The 16,569-nt window shown below is 44.3% G+C and overlaps 1 protein-coding gene across 1 annotated transcript; it reads right to left on the reverse strand.

Moving 5' to 3' along the window:
• Window positions 1-1,489: 1,489 nt before the first annotated feature.
• On the reverse strand, window positions 1,490-16,489 carry NRN1 (neuritin 1). Its single transcript, XM_081322771.1, has 3 exons — window positions 16,129-16,489; window positions 11,080-11,224; window positions 1,490-1,777 (listed from the first exon to the last, which is right to left on the reverse strand). The coding sequence occupies exons 1-3, from the start codon at window positions 16,181-16,183 to the stop codon at window positions 1,546-1,548; spliced, it is 432 nt and encodes a 143-aa protein (XP_081178897.1). The 5' UTR covers window positions 16,184-16,489; the 3' UTR covers window positions 1,490-1,545.
• Between the last annotated feature and the right edge of the window lie 80 nt (window positions 16,490-16,569).

The following is a 16,569-nucleotide window of genomic DNA, read 5'->3' on the forward strand; positions in this document are numbered from 1 at the left end:
GGTATATTGTATGACTATGACCTCTTTTCCAGAAAATAAAACTACATCCTCATTTCAAACAATAATTTTATTTTATACCTTTTTTCTCTACTTTGTAGCAAATCTTTTATGTTATTATTTTTTTGCTGCATTGACTTTATAATAAACTTTCTTAAATTACATTTTTTTTTCTTTTAAAATCAAGGTTCTTGTAATGTACCCCTCCCACAGAACCTTTTAGGTTGTGTGTTCGCTTGTTATTGTATTTGTACCGTTAACATATACCTTTCTTCCCTTTTTCCCCTCCCCTGTGATCTGTTGGATAGCCAATAATGGTGAAACACCTATAAAAGAAGAGAAACAACTCTTTAAAAAAAATAAGAGAATTCAACGGAGGGGAAAAAAGGCAGTGAAGACTTGAAGGATGCTTTGACGGTTTAAGCTCAGCCTTCCGCAATACTTAGCAGCATTCCACGGGGCGCTTCTTTGAGCTTAAAACCGCATTTTGGTTTGTTTTTTTTTTCCCCACCTTTTTTCCCGCCCCCCTTTCCCCCCCCCCTTCCTCCTTCTTCCTCCCTCCTCCGCCACCGATCGAGGAAGGGAGTTCTTGGTTCTCTGAAGTGAAATGGTGGTGGAGGGGAATATCGAAAACAAATCAGTAAAACGACAAAGAGTTTCCGAGGCGAGACGATCAAACGTCGGTGAGTTCATCCCCTTCAAGAAAGCCACTCAATCCACGTGCTCCGGCTCAGGTGGCCCCATTTCCGGTCGCGCTCCCCCCCCTTCCAGCTTCCTCGCTCAATTCAACCTGCCAAAGAGAGGCTTTACCTTCCCCCCCCCCGGGAGGGCAAGAACTGAGCTCCCCTTTCGTTGCCGTGAGTAGTGTTATTCGTAGCATTATTTTATTACTATCGTTACTATTATTATTATTTTTATTATTATTATTATTATTACCTATTAACTCTTTATTAGTAATCGGTGGTGGCTGGAAGCCGTTCCTGAGATTCTTGGTGCACCCACGCACGCACGCACCCACACACCCGCACACACACACACCCGCACACACGAAAAAGAGGGCTTGAGTTGACCTTAATCTGAAGAGAGGGACTAAAGCTGAGGTCCGAGTTTGGCTGTTTTGCTTGCTCACCGTTGGGGACCATTTGGCAAATCATCTGAACGCAAAAAAGAAATGAGAGGAGACGAGAGAGAGAGAGAGAGAAAGAGAAAGAGAAAGAGAGAAAGCGAGCGAGCAGAGACCGAGTTGGTCGTGATGGCTTCCGTTTCTCTCTCTTCCCCCACCCCTCAAGTCCTTCCCCAAGATGGATGTTGGGATCACCAGCATCGCCGGAGACTTCACAACGCCGTTTCCCCGCCCCCCATTATTTTGGGGGAGGGGAAGCTCCCCCCCCTCCGCCCCAAGCCAAGGGGCAGAGACGTTTCCTCTTGTAAATCCACTTCCTGCAGAAAGAGAGAAACGGCGGGCGGCGGAGGGAAGGGTGGTGGGCTGAAGGTGGTGGTGGGGATTCTGTGTCGTGTGGACCGCGTGCTGTTGACGTGAAGGGCCTTCTACATGGAGATGCAAGTCGCCAGCGCGGCGGAAAGAGCCACCAACAGCACCGGGGAGGCAGAGGCTACGAGGGACGAGGCTGCTCGGTTGGTTTTGCCGCAGAGGACAAATAGGTTGCCTTCGTAGTCGAGCTTTTTGGATTTCTCTTTCAGTTTTTCCCAGACGTCTGTCAGCCCTTCCTGACAATCCGTGAGGGCTGTGAGGGTGCAGGAGTGGAAGTCATCCCAGTATCTGAACAAGGAGGAAAAGATACAAGAGAAGAGTTGGTGGGAAATACTGACAAACTCTCTTTCCCCCCCCCCTCCCATCCTTTCATCCCCCTTACAATCAGTGGTGGGATTCAGCCGGTTGGCACCAGTTTGGCAGAACCAGTAGCTAGTTTTTTGTTGTCCAGACCCAGAATGGAACTTCCACACAGAGAACTGGTTGTTCACCTATTTGAATCCCACCACTGCTTACAACAAATGAATTCAGCCAGCAATGTACACTTTTGTGCATTGCCTAATAGGTCGGCCAACCATATCAGTAAATGCTGATAGTTTGGGGCAGGGGTGAAGATGAGGGAAGAAATCCAGGTTCAGTTCCACCCTCAGCTACTAGAAGAAGCTCTTTGGGTGCCTTTTTGGCCAGTCCACCTTACTCAACCTCTCCTAAGCCACAAGGCTGTTCTCTGAAAAATCGATGGAGAGACTGACTACCCCTTGCCTGGAGACACCTCCAGTAGCAAAAGGAACCTTTGCCCTCCCTGCAGGAAGGGACAAACTAGGGAGGGAAGGACCGGAGTGTGTGGCAGAGATGCCTTGCCCTGGGAGTTCTCTTTGAAGGCTATGGCCTTCCCAGTTGCAATGTATGGCAGTGAAAGTTGGACCATAAGAAAGGCTGAGCGCCAAAGAATTGAGGCCTTTGAACTATGGTGCTGGAGAAGACTCCTGCGAGTCCCTTGGACTACAAGGCGATCAAACTGGTCAGTCCTCGAGGAGATCAACCCTGACTGCTCTTTAGAAGGCCAGAAGTTGAAACTCAAATACTTTGGCCACCTAATGAGAAGGAAGGACTCACTGGAGAAGAGCCTAATGCTGGGAAAGGTTGAGGGCAAGAGAAGAAGGGGACGACAGAGAATGAGGTGGCTGGATGGAGTCACTGAAGCAGTAGGCGTGAGCCTAAATGGACTCCAGAAGATGGTAGAGGACAGGAAGGGCTGGAGGAACATTGTCCATAGGGTTGCGATGGGTCGGACATGACTTTGCAGCTAACAGCAATACAATTCCCCACTCCCACTCCAGAAGTTAGCCAATGCTCCAGACCAGTGTTTCTCAGCCTTGCCAACCCCAAGATATGGTGGATTTCAATTCCCAGAATTTCCTAGCTGGCATTGCTGGGAGTCGAAACATTGCTGAGAGTTGAAGTCCATTCATCTTGGAGTTGCTAAGGTTGAAAAAATTCTGTCCTTGATTGAGGACTCATCTTACTGTTTTCCTGAAATTTTGCCAGCATTGGATCTTACTCTTTCCTAATCTGGACCCTCCGGGACTATAGGATGACATCTCTCCTCATCCCTGTCCATCAACCACGCTCCTTGGAGAGGATGAAGAATGATACATCTGCAGGGCATCAGCTTGGTCCATGGTGTAATTATTCAGTATGGGGGATAGGACATCAAATAATTGTTTATAAAAATCACAGGCTGCAAAGGTATGTTTTTTTTTAAAAAACCAATTTTCCCTACACTGGCATAAATGAAGAATATCCCTTCTGAGATGTCTGCTAGGGATGCATCTATGCATAATTGAAGAATATAATCTTTCTTACATCAGACAAATTATAGGCCAGTCTAAGTAAGACTAAAATTGATGAGTCAGTTCATTTATATGGCATTTCTTCTAGTTGCTCAAGGGACGAACATAGTAGTAGTCTCTCCTTTGATTTTTCAGAGAACAGCCTTGTGACTTAGGAGAGGTTGAGTAAGGTGGACTGGCCAAAAAGGCACCCAATGAGCTTGTAGTAGCTGAGGGTGGAATTGAACCTGGATTTCTTCCCTCATCTGCACCCCTACCCCAAACTATCAGCATTTACTTAAATGGTTGGCAGCCCTATTAGGAATGCACAAAAGTGTATATTGATGACTGAATTCATTTATTGTACTAAACCATGGTTTGTTATAACCATAGTTTATTTAATAAACTATAATACTTGAATTCATCAAAGCTGTGCTAAGCCAACATGTTGGCCTACAAGATACGTGAACCCAGACCCTATGTCAAGCAATGGGTCACCTATTCCAGTAAATTCTACTCTGTAGTCACATATAACCTAATTATTTAATACATGAAAGTGACTAGATTAGCACACCAAACTGTGCCAAAAACAAACCATGTTATGGCTTAGCATGCTAGGTAGGGGGTTGGGAGTGGGGGGCACTGTTTTACAGTGGTTCTCCTCCTACCTCCTGGGCCGCTCGCAGTTGGTGTTGACGGGAGGGCAGAGGTCCGCCCCGAGGCCTCTTGTTTGTGGAGTTCCTCAGGGGTCGGTCCTCTCTCCCCTCTTGTTCAACATCTATATGAAGCCGCTGGGTGAGCTCATTCTTGGTTTTGGGGTGTTTTTTCATCAGTATGCTGATGATACCCAGCTTTTTCTTTCCACCCCGAACCAACCCAGTGATGCCCTCGACGTGATATCCTGTTGCCTGGAGGCGGTCCGGATTTGGATGGGGAGAAACAGGCTTCGTTTCAATCCTGCCAAGACTGAGTGGCTGTGCATACCGGCATCTCAGACTAACCAATCTTTTCCATTGTTAACTATGGGGGGTAAGGTGTTACCCCCCCGTTGATAAGGCCCACAACTTGGGCGTCCTCCTGGATTCACGGCTCAGTTTGGAAGATCATATAGGAGCCGTGGCCAGGGGGGCTTTTGCCCAGGTTCGCCTAGTGCGCCAGTTATGGCCCTATCTGGACCGAGATGCCCTACGCACAGTCACCCATGCGTGACCTCCCGGCTAGACTACTGCAATGCTCTCTACATGGGGCTGCCCCTGAGGACCACTCGGAGGCTTCAGCTGGTACAGAATGCAGCCGCGCGAGTTGTGATGGGAGTCTCCCGATACTCCCATGTAACACCTCTTCTCCACGAGCTGCATTGGCTTCCAGTTGCCCTCCGGGTGAGATTCAAGGTGCTGGTGATGACCTATAAAGCCCTAAATGGCATGGGCCCAGATTATCTAAGGGAGCACCTGCTGCCAGTGTCAATTTCCCATCGTCCTGTGCGCTCCCACAGGGAGGGCCTCCTCAGGGTACCGATGGTCAAGGATTGCCGACGGGCGATCCCCAGGGGGAGGGCGTTCTCTGTGGGCGCGCCTGCCCTATGAAATCAACTGCCAACGGAACTCCGGACTGCCCCTGTCCGGACTGCCCCCGACCTTCGTTCATTTCGCCGGGACCTAAAAACCTGGCTCTTTGAGCTATCTGGTCTGGACTGAGGGGTTTAATGTTTTTAAATTGTGATTTTAATTTTTGCGGCTAGACTTAATTTAATTTTATTTTAATTTTATATTGTATTGTTTTTAAATTTTGTCTTGTAAACCGCCCTGAGTCCTTTGGGAGTAGGGCGGTATATAAACCGAATAAATAAATAAATAATAAATATGATGAGTGTGATATGGTAATTTGGTGGGAATCCTAAAACGTCTAGGGAAAGGCTACCCTACATGTCAAAAATAAGACTATAGAAAAGAAATAAATAAAGAAATGACTTCTCTCTTCATCACAAGTGTAACCAACTTTACTAAGTTATCATCTTCTCCTAAAATACAAGAAATGATCTCAAGAAGACATCCCATTGCTTAAAGGTAAACAAATTCTTACAGCTCATTCAGTCCCGATCAGCAAAATCCATTAAGAGTTAAAATATAACATACCTATTTTAACCTTGATCAAATAAACCAATTGCTTATTCCTTCTTTTTACCTTTAACAACCTTTAGTTATTTCAACTAATGTCCTAGAACTTGATTACTTTGTTCCTTATCACACAATTCTTCAAAGCTTTAACAAGCTTCTTTTGTAAATCCAATATAGGAATGTTTTCCGGGTCAATCTTTTGGTTTGTTATTTGTATATCCCTTTTAATTATTAAGACATCCAGTTTCATTTGTATGTCCAGTGTTGCATCTTTTCATTCCTGTAGTGTCTCATTTTTAAATCCACTTTCAGATCAGTCTTATTCAGTAGAACTTGATTTTCTTCCATAACATCTTTTAAACACAGTCTTTCTATAGAAGCAAATCATTTTTAAAATAATTTCTGGGTCCATTGTTCATAAATGTCCTTTGATATGTCCAATGTTAAAATATTTTGTTCCATTATATATTTGTAAGTCATATTTAATTGTTCTTCTAAAAATTGTAAATTTTAGTTCCTTCTGGTTTAGTTCCTTCTAGTGTCCAACCTTCCAAGTCTCATTCTATCATTTTTTAAAAAAGAGAATTCAAAGCAAAAGCATTTTCTCATGAAAAGGATTATTGTTAATTCCAAAATTGCATTTAAAATCCATCAGGAACCTTAGTCCATTTATAACTTTCCAAAATCAAAGATCTAATCTCTCTTTTGTTTATTCCAAGAAAAAAAAATGTTTAACACCTCTACATTTGCATTTCAAACTTCTTTTGCTAAAAATTGAAAAAAAAGTCACCAGATGCTGTAAAACGTATCACTGCAAAGGTTCCTAAAAGGTGAAAGGTAGTTAACAAGCAATTTCTGGAAATGATTAGAAAAGTAGTGAACCCAGTGTCCTTTTGACTGAGCTGACCATAGTTCAAGCAAAAAAAATAAAAAAATTGTTCCCTCATTACCCAGAGCTTTAAACCAGCTAGAGATCACTATCATGCAATCTCATGAGAAATAACTGTACAGAGCACTTGTGGGCAATCTGAAGTTCTCTCCTTGTTCAGAGAGGAATTACGAAGAGCCAGTTTAATTGCTGGTTCTTCGTTTCACTATAGTTCTTGGCTTCACTTTTAGCAGAGCCATCTTCAGTTCATCATTTCTTCCCCAGCTGTTTGGAGGCATGTATAGTGGTGCTATCTATCCTGCCTCTCTTGGTTATTTCTTCACTCAACTGCACTATGGTAGTTTCTTCCATTTTAATGGAACATGCCATTTGAATAGTGAGCCTAAGTACACTTAGTTGGAAGCCAGTGTTAAGCCAGAGAGATTGACTTCCAAGTGTGGGTCTTTAGGATCAAGAAGCTGCCAAATGAAACAGCTGCAGGGACTGGAAGCTCTACTCTTCTGCCTGTAATTTGGTGTGGAATATCTTTGGCTGCTTCTAAGCTGGCCTGCTGCTGCAGACAACTATCATTTTAGGGCCTTCATTTTAGTTCCCTTGATGATGCATTGGTTATGAGAATTTAACCAGGCTGTCGCATTTCTTTTAGGACTATTAAATTTTATGTCTCACTGAATGTTGTTGTGAAAGATGTCATCTGTTTTAACTGATGGATGTCTCTTGTGTACAAAAGCAAAATGTAGACTTTGCAAGGCATGTGAACGGCAGAGCATCTTATATGCAAATCAGTTCATGAGTCTGAGTTTGAGATCACCACGAATTAGTCCTGAAATATGCTTTCAAGTTCTAAAAGTGATATCTGGGAAGCTTCAATTATTTGGGTGTCTCAACCTGTACCTATTCTGCAAAGAGAATCCAAATGAATTGGCTAACTAAAACCTTAATGCTGGGAAAAGCTGGTGGTTCTCACTATTTCCGCCTTTTATGACTTTCCTTCCCCTCATTTCCCATACCCACTGCCTAAAGTGAACCCTTCGCTCTAATGAAAGGACCAGCATTATGTTAACAAGATTGCAATTGTGTCCTTGAGCACATGCAGAATGCTCTCCTGATCTTTAAACATATGAGGTTGTCTGAGGTCTTCAGAGCTCATTGGTGCATCCCTGTGGATAACGGAAGCTCTTTCCACGGACTGCTATTCAATTTTGCAATTCCCAGGCTGACCACGAATCAGTTCCAGACTCCTAAGCAATTCCAAGAATTCACTAATAAACACTGTGACAGCAACACCATATTAACACTAAAAGCACGCACGCTGCCCAGCGTGCAATCGTATCTGTAACAGCCGTTTTGTTCTCTTTCCCCTCTTCCAAACAATAACGAAACTCAAGCTAATACTACATTATGTTAATAACAGGAATAATTACACCCCGCCCCTTTGTCCCGAGAGACACGTGGTCTCGATTGTGGCTTGCAGTAAGACTCGCGGCGGGGGGCTGCAGCACACCTCGTCGCAGCCCTCGGAACTGTTTGGCGGAGTGTCCAGCGCTGCTCGCCGTTTGTAATAAATTATCAGGGGTCTTCAAACTTGGCCCTTTTATGACTTGTGGACTTCAGCTCCCAGAATTCCTCAGCCAGGCTGAGAGGAGCTGAAGTCCACAAGTCTTCTGGGAGCTGAAGTCCACAAGTCATAAAAGGGCCAAGCTTGAAGACCCCTGGTAATAATAAAGAATGAGGCCCGCAGACGGCGAGAAGGCTGAAAAGGGCGTCGCTCCTGGGTGTATCTTCTGCCCGGAATTGCGTCTCCCGAAGGCAAACTTAAATCTTCCTTGAGCTGGTTTTCGCTGCGCGCGGGCGCGCGCAAAAGAGAGAGAGAGAGAAAAAAAGAGATATCCGAAGGGAACCGGGGAGGGGGAGGGGCGGCCTGGCGGAATGCGCCTTGTTCTAATTGTGGAATATAGGGCAAGGCTTCCGTTCCGCCCCCGCCCCGCCCCTGAGCCTGCCTTGCGTGGCTGGTGGCTCTCCTGCAGTAATTGCAGCAGAATCCCAAGCAGACATTTCTTCCTCTAGGGAAGGCAGCGGAGTTTTCCAACCTCGCTGGGAAGGGGTAAATCGGACCCCCTCTGTCTGCTTGGTGTGTTAGGACCAGTGGCGTAGCGTGGGGGGTGCAGGGGGGGTCGGCCGCACCGGGTGCAACATCTGGGGGGGGCGCATTAGATGCATTTTACTTTAATTACATCAGTATTTTCATAACAAACAATACATGTGCTTAGGGGTTAAGGGTTTCTTTAACTAATCTAGTGGAAGAAACTCGAGTGCTAAAATCCATGGGTTAGGGGAAGCAAATTACTTGCCTTGCCCCGGGTGCTGACAACCCACCCTACGCCACTGGTTAGGACTACGGTTAGGGCAGGGGTCTTCAAACTTGGCCCTTTTATGACTTGTGGACTTCAATTCCCAGAATTCCTCAGCCAGGCACGGCTGGCTGAGGAGTTCTGGGAGTTGAAGTCCACAAGTCATGAAAGGGCCAAGTTTGAAGACCCCTGGACCGTTAGGGGGTGGTTTGCTGGCCTCTAGTAAGGCTTCCGCGAGTCTTCCTCCCTCACACTTTCTTCCTGTCCTCCTCCCCTTGTTCGCAGCCTTTCTCAACCACCAGGCCGTGTTGCTTTGCTGCCCAGAGCGTGATGTCTCTTTCACAAGCGAGGGAAACGGCGGAAGGAGATGCATTTCCGAGCTTTTTTTTTCTTTTTTCTTTCCTCCTCCTCCTCCTTCTTCTTCTTCCCCCAGGGGCTGGGAAAGGAGAATGCCAACCCTTTCGATTTAGCATGTCAACGCCGCCCTTCCGCAGCAAGATATTGCCGTTTAATGTAACTTGCTTCTAAATGCCGAGATCGAAATAGGTTTGGCTTCCATGAAAATAGGTGGAACGTGGAAGCGCGGGGAAGATTTTTCAGCAGCCGATTCCACAGTAAAGCTTGATTCAAGCTAAGCGGGTCTTTCGCCCTTTCCCTCTTCAGATACAACTCACTGAAATCGGGATGCAATTCGGTCAACACGCAATTTTCCCAATCTCTTTATCTAGAAAATTGCTCCAGTGCACCCGACATAATTTATTTCCAAGCAAGTCAATGTTCATTACTAATGTGACGCTCACAAACCAAAGAGACTTGAGCAACTGTCTTAAAAAAAACAACAACCCACATACATAATATGCTCAGAGGTAAGATTCAATGAATCCAATCAGTTGCATTTAATTCCCATTAAATCTCTTTTAAGATTGAAGTCTTAGTGCTGGAAGTAAATTCCATTCGATTATTTGCAGTATGCTCCAAGGTCAGTACAGGATGTGTCAGAAATAAGTCCAGTTGAAATTGGATGGAATGACTTCCCAAAACACATGAGGAAGATCTGGCAGCATACTGAGTTTCCATTTAAATATTGGATTGAGTTAATTATACAGGATTGAATCGGATTATTTCAGGCTAGCCTGTTTCCAAATTTAGAACTGCAACCTTCGAAATCTGCAAAGCACAAGGGACAGTTCTGCTCATTACTCCATGAGTCAGTGTCTGACTTTAGATGGGACACAAAAGGTGGCTTCTCCCATTTCCTTAGGGAAACGGACCATCTTAGCAGCTTCACCAGAGATAAAAGAGCTTGAAAGTGGCTTGTGGTTTTCAGAATTGCATCATAACACACCACCATAAGACAAAATAATTTATGGCTGCATTTTTAAATAGCCATTATGATGTCTTGAAAGAAGTGTGGGAGGAAGGAAAAACCTGCATTGGAATCCACATTCTGTATTATAGTAACTCTTTAATATGGAAGGAAAACATCAGCATAACTACTTTGGTTAATAATATATGTCAAATTAGAGTACACTGCCCAGAAAAAAGCATCTAGAAATAGAATAAAACATGTTACTATTATATTACTATGTTGCTAAACAAAAAGATGGTTGGCATTTAAGAAGCATTCTTTCACTAATTCTGGGTAAATATTCTTTCCTACTCCATTCCAAAAATTGTTTGGAAAGAGGTTAACTTATATAGCATCAACTTATGGGCAAAGTAGGCAGAAAACCTATCGAGAAAATAGAGTCAGCCAATCCAGGGGCTGTTAAGTGCTTTGTCTCAAGCATGCGTGTTTTGGTGGAAGTAAGCACCTGGTCATCAATAGTATACAGCTGGCTATGTTTTTTTTTAATGTTGTGGAAAAAAATGAAATGGAGAAAAGAATTACTGCAGCAGAAATCCCTGATAATTTGGGGCCCAGTTAATTGTAATTAAATCTGTTAAAATATCTTTAATTTTATTGTCTTTAACAGGAAGTGAACTGCCCAGGAAATAATGTGTATTTGAAAATAAATTCCCCTGAAATCTGGCAGATTTTATTTCCATTAATCTGTGCTTAGCTTGGGTGGGTGGGTGGGTAGTTTCAAACAATGGCAAGATTACATCAAACAGATTTGTCTGCTTATTATGGTTATTCTTGATGGGCAAGAATGGACAAGAAACCCTGTCTCCTGACGGTTAAGTGTATAAACCTATATGAAACAACTGATTTAGCAAGCTAACTACCTTCCTTTTTCTTGTACCTAACTACAACTACAACTGCAAATGACTTACAAAGAAAAGAAAAATATAATTATATAAGTATAAAATTTTTACAATAATCATTGTAGAGCAATCATATAGATAAACCACACATTACACAAACCAGAAACAACTGTAAGAGCATAATGGAACCTACCGGCAGATTGTTTCGAGATTTTTCTTGTCATCCAGGTCTTGCGGATAGTTGGCAATGTTTTGGCCCATCTTGACCACACAATCCGAGAAGCCCTTAAAGACTGCATCACACTTGCTTGCTTCTTTGACTGCCTGCACCAGGTATGCTGGAGAACAGATCAGCACCATATCAGATGGACAGCTCCCAACAAGATAGCAGCATGCTATACCCACCCCTAGTTTGATTCCAGAAAACCCCACGGTTAAGTGCACCTTCCTTTCAGCTTCACACAGCTACCCCAAAGCTACAATAGGAGCAGGATCTGCTCTTCTAGTAAGTCTCTTCATCTAAAACCACCCCCCCCTTTTACATGAAATTGGATAAGCTGCATTTGAAATGAAACACAATAGATCTGAAGCAGGGCTAGATCAAAATCTGTATTTAGCTCTTCCTTAAGTGACCCACAAGTGACCCACATAAAGCTATCATTGCAACAGCAGCAGCAACAACAATTATTTTGGGTTATCTGACCATTATGTATCTTAGAATCCATTTTGAATTATTTTGAAAAAAGGTGTTCCTAGAACTTTATTTTATTTTCTGAATAATATTACATTAACATTAGCAAAGAGCTGTACTGATTTCTGAACAGAGACAAATGGCTGGAATGAACTTTAAAGCCAGCCACATTGTTGAGATTGCTAAAAGTGTCTCTTGAGAAGAGCAGAGGGAACGTTACTAAGATAATTTCAAAACCAGGAAGTGTATATACATTTGTCTGTAGAGGATGATGAACATATCTGGAAGTAGACAAATGTAGACAGATGTTGAAGTATTAATCTTCGATGCTTAATCTTTGATCATACAATCAACTCTCCTGCCTACCTTCCCTGCTCCCTCCATGTTGCTTCATGAGTAGTTTGGTAGTTAGAAACATGTACATCTCCCCCTCCCCCTGTTTCCATCTGTTTACAGAAGTGAGGTAGAACATGTAATACGAAGTGCTCTTAACTTATAAGTGGATTGTAAGTATAAAGGAATATAAACAGTGACTGACATATTGGATGCATGCTCAGTCCTTGTTTTCTGGTCACTCCTCCACCGCTTTCCTGATTCTCTCATTCAAGTAGAGACAAACATATCCTTTGGGGTCTCCCTCTCATTTACTCTCTGCACCATTCGCCTTTGTTGAGTTTCTCTACCAATCCAGCCTTGTCTGTTCTGTTGTCCCTACCCACTACACACATCATTGGTGCTAATTCCCCGCTATTCATCTTCTGCCTCTCACAAGGAGCCTTGAACTCTCATTGCAAGATCTTCAGGGAAGCTGAAACAAGGGCATCCTTTTTCTGAGAGAGTGAGAATGTGCCCTCCTTTCTCGGGTGCAGCCCGTATCAAAGCCAAGCTCTTGTTCGCCGGCATGATTTTGTTAGCATGTAAGATCCCTCCCCCAAAGATTAGGGTAGTCCTTCCCACCTGGCATTCTTCAGATCTGTTTGACTACACCACTCATGCTCACCCAGAATGCTAGGAGTCCTGTGTATCTGAAGGGCACTAGACTGGAAACAGTATATTATTATCTTCAACCCATGGAACTTGGTTGCAAAATCAGATTTGATCGCAAGGGATTCTGAAATGCACCGGTGGTTTTTTTTTGTTTTTTTTTTTTTTAAAAAAAGGTCTCTCCCGGTGGGATGTGCATGTGTGAATGAGAGGTAGTTTGGTCCTTGTTGCTCTATATTGGTAACTTGATTACATTGCTGAAAAATATGCATGCACAAACATCAACCCAGCCCAATTTCTCTGCTTTTGTGAGAGCAGTTGAATGGAATGGCTACAGAGCAACATACGGGCATATTTATCCCTATCAATCCTGCAGCAAATGAAAAGGAATTAGTGACTTTTTGGTTTAAGAGCGATGGCTGGCTCGATCCTGAGCAAACCATTAGCTATTCACGTCCATATGCTTCAGCCTTCTGCAGCAATCTGAAAGCCCCTTCCAGCTCCGGGAAGGCAGGCGAAGAATGGGAATTTGCAATCGGGAGAAGGGATTTTTCCACCCTAGAGATTTTCGCACTAATCCTTTCGGAATACGGTGTGTGCTTGTGCGTGCACGTATTTAAAGCGGATAAGTAAAATATAGCCTCGTTATTACCAAAGCTCAGCACTGCTAGAACTTCTCTCGTCCCCACCGGATTATATCGTTAACCCAATTTAGTAACCACCTCCCTCTTTTTTTGAACTCACCCCCCCACATCTCAAAACACTGTTAGACTGCAGACGTTGGCTGCCATACCGAACCTACAACCAGTAACATTCACAAGAGACCAATCCAAGAATAAACCCAGACTGACTCACTCACTCCTTCCTTCCTTCCCTCCCTCCCTCCCTGAGGCCTGGGCAAAGAGCTCCTTCCCGAAGACTCTGGATTGTGTCTTCTCCCCACCTTCCCACTTACAGATGGATACAAAGGACAGCGCTGGATATCAGGGGGGAGGGGGGGGAAGGGCTAGGGACCTGAATCTCTCTATTCCCACCTGTTCAGCTGGCTGAGTTGAGGTTGCCGTCGCCTGGACAGAAAGGGGTTACATCCTTGGAGGTTCCAAATTCAGTCGTGCCTGAAACGGACACATTTTGGTTTTGGGGGGCGGGGTAGGGTGGGAAAAATCTCACCAGGGATTTCAGTAACAGCTGTCAGAAAGGGGTTTTTTATTTGTTTTTGCTTTTTTGATAAACACGCGGCCCACTTGCACTGTAAAAGAAGAAACCAACAAAGCCTCGGTCACCACCGCAAACACGCGTCTGCCCCAATGCGGGATTCGATTCTTCTCTCTCTCTCTCTCTCTTTTTTATGGAGGCATTAAACCCTGGTAACTGAGGAAAGCGAGGTGGATGGATGTGTGTGGGTATCTAGCCTTGGCGGTGCTCCGCTGCGTGTTTTCACATCCGCAGTCCCTCTTCTTCTCTTTCCTCCCTTTGCTTTTAACAACCTTGTTTTCTCGGAAAGGTCAACCATTCGGGAATTATTCCAGACACCCCGGTACAAGGGAATCTAGGCCAAAAACCCCTCTTTTGTGTGTGTGTGTGTGTGTGTGTGTGTGTTTCCGAAAGCAACTCTCCCGGACGATCATTCTGCTACGAGGCTAGAATAAACCGCATCCAGGTGGGTAAAAATAAAATGCGCAGCAGGGAAAGTTTATTATTCAACACTTCCATAAAGGCTGGAAGTAACAATACAACAAAATGAAAAGAGAGTAAGGCGCCGTAGCGCACGCGCATTGCACAAATCAAGTCGCCCTCCTCTGCCTGTTTTCCTTACATTTTGTGCGCCTCCAGTTCGAGCCTTTCCAAAACCTTACGCGGGGAGGATACTTGCAGGCAAACGATAAAAGAACAAACGAACCCCTTCCCTTTGGAGGGTGGCTCGTGACACTACCGCATCTTTCCCAGCCCAGAGTTAGGAAAGGGAGACAGCAACGCCTATTTCTCGGGATAGAAACGCGCCAATTTCTTCTACAGAAATGGAATTCCAGCAGTTAAAACACCGCCGGGCGAAGCTGCGGAAAGAGGAAAAAGAAGGGGCGATTCTAAAGCTTTAACAATTAAACACCCAGCAAGATTTGGGGTGGAACTGCAAAATACCTTCTGTTCTTTGCCTGGTTCCCTTTTATTATTGCCACGAGAAAAGTCAACCCGTTTCCCGGCCATTATCTTATTATTCTTTTTCGAAAGCACGAAACGTCTACAAGAAAGGGTCTCGCATCTCTCTCTTCTCCCCACGCTTCTGTTTCCAAAACGCTGCAGAGATTGTCGGCATAGAGAACAGCCGCCGAGAGAAATAAACCCGAGACCACAAGATTTGGGACGGGAAAACTCCGGGGAGGAGGTGGGGGAGCGAAATATATTCTAAAGGAGTGCGTGCGGACGTACGTGTTTGTGCTTTGCAGTCCTTTAAATCAAGCATCCTTGACAAAACGTGGAAGGGCATGCTTTTCTGTTAAGCTGCCAACCGCAGCGGCTTTTTTTTTTGCCGATCACCCCCCCCCCCCGCCTCACAACGCGCATCTCCTCTAAACAAGGCTCGGTGCAGATGTGAAAGTGGCCCTAACTTCCAAGCGCCTCTACAACTGGAAAGCTTGCGGCCGAAGCGAGGGTTTCAGAGACGAAATCAGGAATACCTTAAGCTCTCCTTCGCTAATCACACACACACACACACACAGAGCGAGCGAGCGAGAGCGCAAAACCTACTCCTAATAGAATTCCCGCCGAAATGTCTATTTTCGAGCAAGACTTTTCACGACAGCGGCGAGGAAGATATCTGAAACTCGGTTTGATTCCCTTTTGATTTCTTCCCTTCGATCTTTCTTCCCCTCCACGTTTTTAACACAGCACAGAAATGCATCCTTGGACAGAACACCACACCTGGGACGGGAACTTTGAACTGGCACCATTTGTGCTCCTTTTGTTCGCAAAGCAACGTCCGAAATAATCCGATATACATTATATGCGCCCTCTCTTTCTCATAGCTCGGAGGGAGAGAGGTGAGAGAAATTAGCTTCGGACAAATAGGATGAATTTGTTCCGCCGTGATGCAATCTTACACAAACACACACAGACACACACACGGGCACGAGGGGTTGGGGGGGGGGAGAGCAGCAAGGTAAAACAATCCCGTTAAGAAATGTGGGGCGGGGGGGGGAGAGGAGAGATTAGAGAGAACATACACACCTATGGTACCTCGAATAAACAGGCAAATATAGATAAAAAGCGGCCAAAAATGCTCTCAGCACATTATATCATATAACTGTATAACAAAAACTCTCATATTATTGAGCCTTGTTAATGTACATATTACGGGTTAGTGTGGGGGATTTGTTTGGCACAAGAAAAACAAGAAGAAGAGAAAAGAAAAGAAAAAGATAGATAGATAGATAGATAGATAGATAGATAGATAGATAGATAGATAGATAGATAGATAGATAGATGATAGATAGATAGATAGATAGAAAAAAGAGAGAGAAGGAAGACATTTTAAAAAACCCTTGCTATGTTCACCATGAATCCACTTACCTAGCTGCACAGCAAGGAACAGAGAAATGTATCTGCCGTTCAACTTAAGTCCCATCCTATATTTAGTACAACCATTTGCGACTGCAGATCGTCTTTCTTTCTTTCTTTCTTTCTTTCTTTCTTTCTTTCTTTCTTTCTTTCTTTCTTTCTTTCTTTCTTTCTTTCTTTCTTTCTTTCTTTCTTCTCTTTTCTTAAAGTGGGACTTGGGAAAATATGGGGGGCTTCTGTACGCCAGGCATTGCCAACAAGTTCCGAGCAGCCCTGAGACTTTTTTTGCACACACCAAACTGGAGGGAAGGCTGAAGAGGAAGCAAGAGAGAGAGAGAAAGAGAAAAAGGGGGGCAGAAACAGAAAGAGGGAGAGAGAGGGAAGGAAGAGCAGGGAATGGTTCACTCCATTAGGAGGGGGCGGAGGAAGTATAGCCTCACGCCCACAGCCAGC

This window comes from Vipera berus (assembly GCF_964194415.1).
Source record: "Vipera berus genome assembly, chromosome: 3".
Classification (NCBI taxonomy): Eukaryota; Metazoa; Chordata; class Lepidosauria; order Squamata; family Viperidae; genus Vipera; species Vipera berus.